The sequence below is a fragment of the Myxocyprinus asiaticus genome, chromosome 23 (assembly GCF_019703515.2).
Source record: "Myxocyprinus asiaticus isolate MX2 ecotype Aquarium Trade chromosome 23, UBuf_Myxa_2, whole genome shotgun sequence".
NCBI classification, from domain to species: Eukaryota; Metazoa; Chordata; class Actinopteri; order Cypriniformes; family Catostomidae; genus Myxocyprinus; species Myxocyprinus asiaticus.
The window spans coordinates 5552196-5564599 of NC_059366.1; the positions used below are offsets into that span (position 1 = coordinate 5552196).

A 12404-nucleotide genomic window follows, 5' to 3' on the forward strand; every position below is an offset into this window, starting at 1 on the left:
CGGATGGCACCAGGACCTCGCTTGTTGGCGGTTGACAATCAAGGACATTTCGTTTTCAGCAATATCAGGGCAGTAACATTCTCCCAGGGAGTCCCTTATCCATAGGCTACTGGCAGACAGACAAACACTCAGTGACAGCCATTTATGGCCGACTAGTGAACACCATCTGTCAGACACAGTAGGAGCACATTACAGAGCACAGAACTGAGAGCCGCGCTCTTTTATGCTGTCGTTTTTAGAGTAAAAAGGGATGCCAAATGCTGATTTGGATGTTGACGATTGACTAACACAAAAAGGATCTGCTCCTCTGTCATTTCGCTCCAGGGTTTTGCTTTCCTGGTTAGTCTGTTTAGCTTATAATTTGGTTATCTGCAATGAAGTCTTTCCAGGATGAATGTTGACAAATGATCAGTTTAAATGAGGACATTCTGCCTGGAGTCCCGGGTCTGTAAACTAAAGATTGTGTCGCTGTTACGCTGCTGTAAATGCAGTTCTAGCTCTCGACAGGTTGATATCCCATTAGATTATTTGAAAAAAGATAATTTCTTAAAACATAAAAAGTTCCCTTGCAATCCATAAAGATCTCTAAACCAGTAAAGCCGCTCAGTGCCGATGCAAACGGTGGATGGATTTCAGCACAGCCTTTACTGTAAATCATACCAGTGTATACTCTGAACAAAAGGAAATTTGAACATTAGTGCTTTGACTGCACAATTACCATGCAAATGAGCGGTGACACTAATGGCTGTTGCAAAACGCTCTTATGATGGAAATATGCTTTCTGTTTTGGCTGTATGGGATAAACATTGTCTATGAAATCAGCTGATGACAGGCCTTAGGCATTCCCCAAGGGCCGAGTAAAATGGCTCATGCACCTGCCACCTAATTCAGCCCAGGACATGGACTTGAGTAACTGGCAGGCATAATGAACTGCATTCATCCTGTCAGCAGAGTCAATAACTTATCCCCACAATTGCTTTTGTTCTAGCCAAAGCTAGCGGGTTCCTCAAATGTGCCCCATGCCCTTATTCAACTGAAATTTATTTTCAATTGCAGCCCCTGGTGTTGCCCGGCACAAGCCGGCTTTGACGAGACTCTCTTTACCCCTATGCCTGGAGCATTGTTAGCATCCACATCTATTGTTGGAGACCTTTGAGTGCTTGGATGGTAATAAGGCCACTCTCGAAAGTGTAAAATCTCAAGTGTTTCCAGTAACAGGTGTGTCCACTGATGAGGGCTACCCATTTGTCATGTTTGAAAAGAAAGGGCTCCACTTAGCGTAGTTGTCTTTTCGACAGCGGCCACAGGGAAATTACCCTGAAGCATGGGAGACTCATCCAACCCAGCTTGACCCCTCTGAGTTTATGACTGGCAATCTGGTGCCTTCTTAGCCTGCTTCAGTGGACTACATTTGTTATATTTAAAGTAGACATGCAATGCATTGCGTGAACTAGGAACAGAACAGCTAGTTAAGCATGTCAAAACGTGCATGTCCAATGAGTGAAAGAAAAGATTCAAGACTATGAGTTAATATCTTTAAACTTTACACAAACCTCTGATTTTGAGAAGAACCACGATGCAGTAGGAGAAATCAGGTCTGTTTAATTCAGTTGTTCTCAACTGGTTTTGTTTTAGAAAAATCTAAAATCTCCTTAAAGAAACGTTCTGGGTTCAATACAAGTTAAGCTCAGTTGACAGCATTTGTGGCATAATGTTGATTAACACAGACAACAATTTTGACTCGCTCTTCGTTTATTTTAATGTATATGGATTCACTTTACTTCCATTGTAAGTGTAACCAAGATTTTTGCTTGTTTTAAATAAATGAGGGATGAGTCGAAAACTCGGAACATTCCTTTAAACAGCATTCCTTTATTGAGGATCATAAAATCATAAATGGTTTAAGCATAAACCGATTGATGAATTTCACATTACATGTAAATACCTTTACCGGCATTCTTACCGGCTTATGCAAGTGTTGTGCACACTGTTTTCTCTTTGATTTGATGATTTCAAATGTCATGTAAATGCACTCAGTGTATTTAACTTTACACAAACCTCTGATTTTAAGAACAAAAAACCAGCGCTGTAATTCTTTTAAATGTATGGTGCAGTATAAGAACTAAGGTCCGTTTAGTTCAGTTGTTCTCAAGAGGTTTTGCTTTATCCAAGTGGCAAGCCAGAACAGTACAAAATGTGGCAGGGCAGAGGGCGGGGCCGGGTTGTGATTCCGCACACCCGGCCCCTAATTAGACTGACGAAGCCCGAGAGGGATAAAGGCGACCGGAGACGGCAGTGCGACAGAGAGAGAGTTACGGGCAGCTGCCCAACACCTGTGTGTGTGTGTGTGTGTGTGTGTGTGTGTGTGTGTGTGTGTGTGTGTGTGTGTCTTTTGGTTTATTTTATTATTAAAATATTATTTATGTTATCAAGCCGGTTCTCGCCTCCTCCTTTCCATTGAATGTGTTACAGTACAAAAGCAAACAAAAATCTCCTTAAAATCAAATACTGAAATTTATTACCATGAACTGTATGCAATGAATATGAACTGTATAAAATGAATAGCACAACAGGGGGCCTGGGTAGTTCAGTGGTAAAGACGCTGGCTACCACCCCTGGAGTTCGCTAGTTCGCCAGGGTGTGCTGAGTGACTCCAGCCAGGTCTCCTAAGCAACCAAATTGGCTGGGTTGCAGGGAGGGTAGAGTCACATGGGGTAACCTCCTCATGATCGCTATAATGTGGTTCATTCTCGGTGGGGCGCGTGGTGAGTTGAGCGTGGTTGCCGCGGTGGATGGCGTGAAGCCTCCACACGCGCTATGTCTCCGTGGCAACGTGCTCAACAAGCCACGTGATAAGATACATGGGTTGACGGTCTCAGACACGGAGGCAACTGGGATTCGTCCTCTGCCACCCAGACTGAGGCAAATCACTATGTGACCACGAGGACTTAAAAGGACATTGGGGAATTGGGCATTCCAAATTGGGAGAAAAAAAAAGGGGAACAATCCACACACACAAAAAAAATAGCACAGGCTAAATAGGATAGAAGCAGATGTGTGATTTACCAGCCATTAGACTTTGATTGGATGCCCAGCCCCTTGACAAATGAATACTGTTGAAAACTGCTGGTTTAGTTAACACCACCACTATTAGATTAGAAACATGCTTCTTTGAAAACAATCTCAACTTTGCAAAAGCAAACTGCAAGCAAACATTCTACTATTATCATAAAAATCAGAATTGATAATGAAGCACCAGCAGGAAAGGAGTTTATTAACCACCAAACTGTAATTAAAGGAAACAAAAGGAGAGGCATGGAGCGAAAAATACCATGTGGCGTCTCATTTACTTTCAGGCGAGTGTGTGACAATTTCTTTGCGCGAAACTCTCATTGGCTGCATCGGCAGTCTCACAGATGCTTTTTTGGATGACATATAACAGAAACACAGACTTGACAAATGACAGATTTTGAATCTGAAAGCGCATGGTAGTATACTGCATGCTGCTTTCCATTTAGCTTGGGCACGTTTTGTAATACAAACATTCCAGAAGCAAAGAGAGACCACGATGTAGTAAACACCCAACTCTAAACTCTTTCAAGTCATGTAGCTTGGTGAGGAAAGGTGCACTAGACTATTACTTTTTTAATTAGGTGAAAAACAAATAACCTGTAGCCTGACACTGAATGAGAGATCAGAGTCATACCTAGAGAGCATATTGAAGATTTTGGTGGTGGGCCTTTTTGACTCCGGCAATTAATTAACCACCAAGCAACCACTCTGATTACCCTAACAACCATATAGCAACCACCCAAAACAGGATTCTGACAGTTTTTCAAAAGCAAGCACCGCTCACATTTTCTTCAGAAAATGTAAAAATAAAGTTCTGCTTAAAGGTGCACTTAGTAAAATTTTCCTCATCAAAAAGTTGAATGAGATTAATTGTAATTTTGAAACATTTTTTAAAATGATCAATAATATTCTAAAAGCCGTTTTATTCTACGTGGAAAGGGTCCCCTCATGGGGGCTGCCATGTTAGAATCACATGACCTTCAATGGCATCAGTAACTGAAAACTTTTGAGTTTGACTGGTGATTCCTCCAAGTCCAAGACCACATTCATAAAACAGTACTGAGTGCACCTTAAATGGAAATCAGTTTTAGGTGTGCAGTTAACTTTTGTTTTTTGCAGACTTTAGTCTATACTGTTAAAACATTTAAAACTACATTTTAAATATCCTTCTTTGTTATTAATAGAATGTTTGCTTCTAATAGACTCATTGAAATATTTGCATTCGGAATTGTGATTGGTCTTCTTTTCTTGCATTTATTTGCATACTGAATTGTGATTGGCATTTTTCTTGTATCATCTATTTTACCATCTATTTGCATTTACACTGTAAATATGTGTTGCTAAGCGATTATTCTGTCAGAAAACGAAATGAGCCCATACAGCCACGACTACGGCAACATGTAAGGTGGTTCTAATGTAGCATTTCATTTACACAAAAGCAAAGCCTGAAACCTAAATTTACTTAAACCTTTAACACTATCCATTTACTGCCTTGTAAGCACTTGTATTTCCTTCTGGAAATGCAAATGAATTAGGCCTACAAAATATGGAGTGATATATGTGCCAAAATTCTGTGCGCTCAAAAATGTTTTGCATGCACAAGATGATATTTTGAGCGCACACAATGTTATTTTGTACGTGCTTGAACTTGAACTATCTTCTTGCAAATATTAATACATTTTTAGCATGTGCAAGATCTCACTCATTCTTTCTCACGGCGAAATCGTCAGGATTCATACGACTTTTCTAAATTTGGCTAATTCATATGATATCGTGCGACTGCACTCGTTTGAATTCCTACGACTTTCACTACAGCCAGTGTCGCTGGACATCATTTCCAACTAATACGTGAAATTACTTGCTTCTGTCACACACAACAGCTTCCTATCATGTTTACACACTCTACTGATTGGTTAAGTTTAGATAAGGGGTTTGGGTAAGGGATTAATATTAATATTAGTAAGTATGTCCTTAACGCCTGGTGTGCAGAACTTGTGTTTACTTCCACATTTGACATCCGGGAATTTGCATGTGATGAAGTCATACGGTTTAATCGAACAACATCGTGCGAGACCATACGAAATAGCCAACTCGTAAATTATGTACGAATTTTCATGGTTGGTGGAGTTACATAAATTTCAGAATTCTGTGCAAATTCACATTCTAATCATCTTTATTCAAGTGCAAAATTTATTTTTGTTTGCTCAAAGTGAAATCATCTTTGCAAGAAGATACATTGCTTTACAAATCTGAGTTTACACGCATGTGCAAAATACCGTTTTGTGCTCTCAAAATATCATATTGCACACTCAAAATATAATTTTGTGTGCACAGAATTGTGGCACACATATGACTCCGTAACAACAGCCTACACTGTAACATAAAGTCTACATGAGTGTAGCCATTTTGCTTTGGGGTCTGCAGGACTCAATGTGTCCCCAAAGTTCCTTATAGGATGTCCAAATAAATTAGTGGCATAATGTTGATTACCAAAAAAAAAAAAATAAATAAATAAAAAAAAATAAAAAGACTTGTTGCTCCTTTTCTTTGAAAAAAGCAAAAATCGAGGTTACATTGAGGCATTTACAATGGAAGTGAATGGAGCCAATTTTTGGAGGGTTTAAAGGCAGAAATATGAAGCTTATAATTTTATAAAAACGCTAATATTAATTCTTCTGTTAAAGTTTGTTTATTATTTAAGCTGTAAAGTTTAAATCGTCATTTTAACTGTCCTTTAAGGGTTTTAGGGTTTCTGGCCTTAAGTCGTCATGGCAACAAAGTTGTAAAACTGGATACAACTGTACACGGGAAAGATAAATAAGTGGTTAAATCACTGAAATCATGTTAAACGTCTTGTGATTATACTTTTGAATTAGTGAGTATTTAAGCGTTTACACTGGCTCCATTCACTTCCATTATAAGTAGGCCTACATAACATTTTCGAAACTTCTCTGATTCTGAAAATCAGTGGATAATATTATGTTTCGCACAGTCAAACGAATCCAATTACGCACATTTCTATTGCTTATATGCCGGCATTCTCAAGCGTTTGTCGCGACGCGAGGTTGCTGCTTTTCTTCCATCTGGCTCGAGTTCTGGCCAGTGTTCATGCACTGTTTGTAGTCCCTAAAAACAAAGTGTAAAAGTAGCTCACCATTCTCGTATAGCCTCTTCTGGTTACTTTTTTAAAAAGGGACTTGAGCCCCTTAACGATTTAGTTACAAAGGGCTTTTTAATCCTTCGCCTCATTCACATCTCGCAAGAATAGATCCCTGAATATCTCATTTTCTGCATTTAGTGTCCTGTAATCCCAACGCGCTCTCTGATGTTTTCTTCTCCCATTCCCATATGAACAATTAACTTGTAATCTCCACAAACATACATTCAGCTGCTGCCTATCTGATCTGTGCTGAGTCTGTGAAAGAACCCAAGGGATTGCCTTTGTGTTTCAAATGTGTCCAGTGCAATTTACTGATTTAGTTCTCCCCTGATTACTGAGACTTGTTTAATACCAGAATGTAATAAACTCTGATTTTTAGGTATGTTTGGCAATGCCAATATGATAGGAAACAGATCAAAATTAAATGTAGGCTTATTATTTATAAAGAAATAAATTATAGTAACCTATCGGTTATAGGCTAATTCAAACATAAGATTAATAACATTAACATAACGCATCATTAACATAATAATAATAATAATAATAATAATAATAGTATTATTATTGTCATTATTATTATTAATAGTAATATTAATAATAATAATAATAATTATTATTATTATTATTATTAATAATGACAATAATAATAATTATTATTATTATTATTATTATTATTATTATTATTATTATTAATATACCATCACTTTTTTAACAGGTAATTGTTCCAATTATCCCACATTGCAATACGTTATTTTGTTATATAATTTTATTTTAATCGTTATGGTTTTTTGCTCATATAGCCCTGACTCAATTTTTTATTTTCATTTAATTATTTTTGCTGTCTCCAGTGATTCCGGTGACATGTAGAACATTTTCTTTTGTTGCTGTTATTTATTTGAAAACTTTTACTGCACAAATCTCTGAATATCCAGAATGTTCTTCACAGTCTTTGACATTGCATGCACAATTTAAGGCACGTCATGCAGATTAAAATGCTCAAACCATTTTCGTTCAACCGACTGAACTGGTCACAATCGAAAGTTTGCATGTTAACTGGTAGCAATGAAGAAAATAAAAAGCGTTTGACGAAATTCCATCTTGCTTTCTTCTTCACTCATCAAATTCATCGTTGAATTTTCCAACTTTGTCCCTGCTCTTTATAAAATATTTGAATGTGTATGGACACACGTAGATGAACATGCTTGTTTGTTTTATTTTATTACAAATTATTATAATTTCCATAAATGTATCACCAGTGTAATCTATTTGTATTTTTCTAGTGACTGATCAATAAGGTCCATGTGAATTATTTCAGGGTAAGCAGCATATTTTCTTTAGAGCTGTTTTAATTGCATGAAGTACAATAAATATAACATGTTGTGAAATATAATATAATGCCATTTGGCTAATACAAAGAAATCAAATATAAAATAAAGTGACAAAGAAGTTTAACTGAGGACAAAGCAACAGATATTTCACGGTAACATTTTATTAAAATTTCATCCAGGAACACTGGGCAATAATAAATATCTCATTTGTCAACAAGAATGTACAAAAATAAAGACCACACGGCAATCTCTCTGGAATAACAAATTTTCCGAGGGGGAAAACAAACAAACAAACATGCTTCTAGGTTATTTGAACAAGACTCCATGCTTAAGAATTTCAAATAAAGATACGACACAGAAATAACACGACTGAGAGTTCAACTATTATTTAGGGTGAGATTTGACGAATGAAATCATCGAAAGAGATAGTTACACTCTATTCTTAACTAAATCCATAGTCGTACAGTTTACATCTGAAATGCCATTTCACAATCCTTGTTACAAGGAACTATTCTTCTTTTAAACGCTTTGCGAAAAGATGCATGCAACTCCTCATCATCACATGATCAACAAGTAGCCTTGCAGACCCTTAGGAAAACATACCATGAGTCTGAGTTTTCTCCCAAAAACTGTGCATATCTTGATGTCACCAACAAAGACATCAAAAGCTTTTAACACTGTTTGAAGGATGTCCCATATTCATTTAGTATTATTTTACAGTAGAATCTAAAACTGTAGTGATAGGTTATTTTGGCGGAAACCATCGCTACCAAGGGGAGTGCTCGGGTTTCCAGGGCAACTTCAAACACATTGATTCCACCTCAAATAGTATACACTTTACTCATTTACAGTGAATGTGCACAGGGCCTCTTGGGGCCCCTGACATTATTTACAGTGCGTTATGGAGCACATACTCCATAACAGTAGTTACTTTACAAAGCATCGGATGAGATCCTTGTTACAAGGACGAAGTTCTGAATTTGTTAGGGGTAAAGCAAACACACAGACTAACAGATCATGCAAAGTCCAGTCGCAATTTACACACATCGCTGTCACTTCATCACTTCCTTGTTTTCTACCGAAAGCCTCGTCAGTCCTGTTGAAGTGATGGAAATGTGGGGAGGAGGAGGAGGAGGCACCTGGCAAATTGTGCACGGGCATGGCAAGCCGGCCCAGTGCTGAAAACTGCCCCCGAGCTGCAGCGGAGGTGTAGGGGTGCTTTTCATCAAAGAATGCGGCGCCCTGATGGAAGTTAGTCCCGGTAACGTGGTGGCGGTGGACGCGGACAGCGCGTTCCCGAGGAGAGGATGCACCTGGTGCGCCGCGCCCGCCGAGTGCGCACCGCTGTGGCCCACCGTCCCGCAGTGAAACGCAGAGTGGTGACCGCCGTAAATCTCCCCCACCAGCCGCTTCATCTCGTCCAGCGAGCTCGTCAGCATCAGGATGTAGTTTCTGGCCAGCAGAAGTGTGGCGATTTTGGACAGCTTCCTCACGGAGGGGCCGTGCGCGTACGGCATGACCTCCCGGAGCCCGTCCATTGCCAGGTTCAAGTCGTGCATCCGCTTGCGCTCTCGGCCGTTGATCTTCAAGCGCAGCTGCTGGATCTCTTGCTCGGTGACTTGCTTCTTGAGCTTGTACTTACTGCCGGAGGGCGTTTTGGACAGGTGCTCGCTCGTCATCTTCTGGAGCAGCTCGCTCTGCGTGGAGGACACCGAATTGAGGCGTCCGTCTTGAGGGTGGTGGTGATCGCGGAGGTACATCCCATCCATGTCTGGAGATGAAGCTCTGCTCGAGCTGGAGTCCGAATTCATTTTATGGCTGCGCTTGGGTAAGAGGTTGTCTCTTTCTCTGTCTGTATTTCAAGTCACTCCTGCCTGATCACCTGATTTAAACCCACTCTTGTTTTGTTTGGCTTTTGTTTTTTTCTTCTTCTTCTTTTTCTTGGAGTAGGTTTGTTGGAGACCAAAGCTGAATGTCGCTCTGAGATGCACCTCTTGCTCTGTCGCGACGCATCACACGACTCCGTATTTATAGTGCTGCTTGAGAGGGACCAAACAACAGGAGCCCCTCTATTCATAACGGTCTTGTTAGGATGACGTCCCCGTTATCTGGAGCGGTGCGCTTTGACTGTCCCATTGACCAAAGGAGCATCTATTCATATTCATTGTAATGACACCATAGGGGGACACTCCAGCGGGAGCCTCTGAAACTTTGCAAACACTTCTCCACACTTAAGAAACGATAGCGGGGCAGTTGATCCTCACAACGCACTTTGCAGTTATAATCTACAAACGTATTTTTATATATTTGGCTGGCCTATGTTTAGATACAAAACAGAACAAAATATTAACAAACGTGATTAAATCATAGAATGCTTGACAGATCATTTGTTCATGTACTTTAAAATCGAAATGTCACGAACAGATAATTATATATATATATATATATATATATATATATATATATATATATATATATATATATATATATATATATATATATATTCATAATTGAATGGAGCTATATATGAACTAATGCGTTAAATATTTACGCATTTAATGTTAAACGTATACATACTATTTGCGTCTGCCCCTAGCTTTGTTGTAGCTCTGCAGACAAACTGTAATAAATTAAAATCAACCTTGTGGACTACACGATCAAAATAAAATTGTTTCAATGAACAGAGAAAAATAGCTCAAGATAATGCATCGATTTGGTGTCAACGCAATTATATTTCACCACATACAAACCGAAAAAAAGTTAGGGTGTCTATACAAATCGAATTATAACGAAAATAATAACTATAACAGCTAAAACGACAAACATTCTGTTTTCAACATAACAACTTACTTAACTGAAGCTGATTAGCCATGATGTTGTAATCAGAAAAGCATTCTAAGAATGTAGTTGTCAAACATTTTCATATAAATTACATACATGCTAATTACATAGCAGTAAGAATGATAATAATGATTAATATGAATTATTTTGATTATAATAATAAATATATTAATCATATATTTATAAACATTTTAATGTTACATATATTTCATCATTATATAAAAATATATGTACTGATTATCAAGATCTTTTCATTGATTTTGGCAAAAGTGCCCTGATGTATTACACACAGGGCAAAGAATATTTAAAGATTGGAATGATAAATATATTTATTTCATTGGCAGATAATCTTCAGACATAATAGGCATTTGCTATCTCAATCTCTCATGTCTCATGACACTTCTGAATGAGTAACTGTTTAGAGTACATTACCATGGAGGAGTGCAATCCAGAGGACATTTATTTGCAGGTAATTATTAGTTGTGACTTATGTGACTATTAGCTATGATTTATTATTAACTAGGACTTTAGTGTGCGTGAAAACCATATCAAATACCTTAGCATCCCATTGTACATTATTCTTATTGTTAGGGCACAACAATTTTTCATACAAAATTTGGTAGCACTTTACAATAGTGTTCCCTTTGTTAAGGGCTTATAAAAGGATTTATTGATGACTAATAAGCCATTTACAAATGCATTATAAATTATTGATATACAGTTATAAAGTGAATAAAAAGAGCAATGGTCATGCAATATTACCAAATGGTGAGCATTTTAACTTGCATGTTATAAATGCTTAATAAATACACTTCTTCTTGTAAATCATAAAATGCACCAATTCATGATTTCTGTTACAATGCAGCAAAAAAGACTATTATAGTCAGATTAAAAGGAGGGATTTTTTTATTTTGTGTTTATATTCATATTGTGTTGTCACTTTCCTTGTCCTGTTGAGTCAAAAGAATGGTGCTACTCCAAGTGCTGTCTCAACTTAACTAGTCCTAGTTACCTAAAGTCCTCTGCAACAACACTTTTAAGGTCTTCATGCTCATTCACAGAATATATCATATAATAAAGCCTATAAACCATACTGAACTTTATGAACATATGTTTCTAATGTTCGCAACATCTTTAATAAATGCTCATATATGTCCACTTTACATTAATTTATAGGTTGCTAATTTTGAAAAAGTGTTATTAAGCATTTATAACATGCCATGTAAAATGGCTCACTATTTGGCAGCTGTTTGCATGGAAGTCACTCTTTTTATGCATGTTGTTTTCATGCACATCAATGATTTAAAATGCATTTGTTAAATAATTATTAGTCATTAAAGAACCCCTTTATAAACCCTTAACAACTGAAGTGTTCCCCAAAAATATGAATGTGAAACAAATATTTAAGATCTTAAATATGTTTACATACAAAATGGTGCATTTTTGAATTACAGAATTAGAATTGTATGAATGGTCCACATTCTGTGTATAAGGACATCAAATAAACATCGAAAATCACACAGTGATCATCAAAACATACAAATGAATTTGTCCAAGAGACTTCAATTTAAAGATGAATAAAAACATGATGTCAGATGAAAACTGTCCCACAGTATTTCGGAGAAGGAAGAAATAACCCCCCCAAAAATAGAGTGAATTCACTTTGCCATAGTGGAAGCTCAAAAGGAATCGTTTCTCATAAAGGTGCTGCAATGCAAAGAAAAGCTCGGGACTGCTTTACTCTCTCTTGGTGGCATTTGAGAGTGTAAAGCTTTGAATACCAATTGCTTGAACTGGACATATGTGAATCCCTTTTTAATCCTACTAATCCTGTCTCCAAGTGTTTCTTTGTCTGTGGGGGCGACCACATAGATCTAAGTGAAAGTGTTCCTAATCCGGCCAATGTGGAAAAATGTCTCAGTGTGTGAGCAGAGGGGAGAGGGAAGAGCTAGAGGCAAGGAGACGGGGGCAGAAAGGGACGATGTGGCCGTTACAGTGATGTT

At 37.8% G+C, this 12404-nt stretch overlaps 1 protein-coding gene across 1 annotated transcript; it reads right to left on the reverse strand.

Moving 5' to 3' along the window:
- Window positions 1–8612: 8612 nt before the first annotated feature.
- Window positions 8613–9371, reverse strand: LOC127413630 (oligodendrocyte transcription factor 3-like). Its single transcript, XM_051650912.1, has one exon. It carries the CDS (start codon window positions 9369–9371, stop codon window positions 8613–8615), a length of 759 nt encoding a protein of 252 aa, XP_051506872.1.
- Between the last annotated feature and the right edge of the window lie 3033 nt (window positions 9372–12404).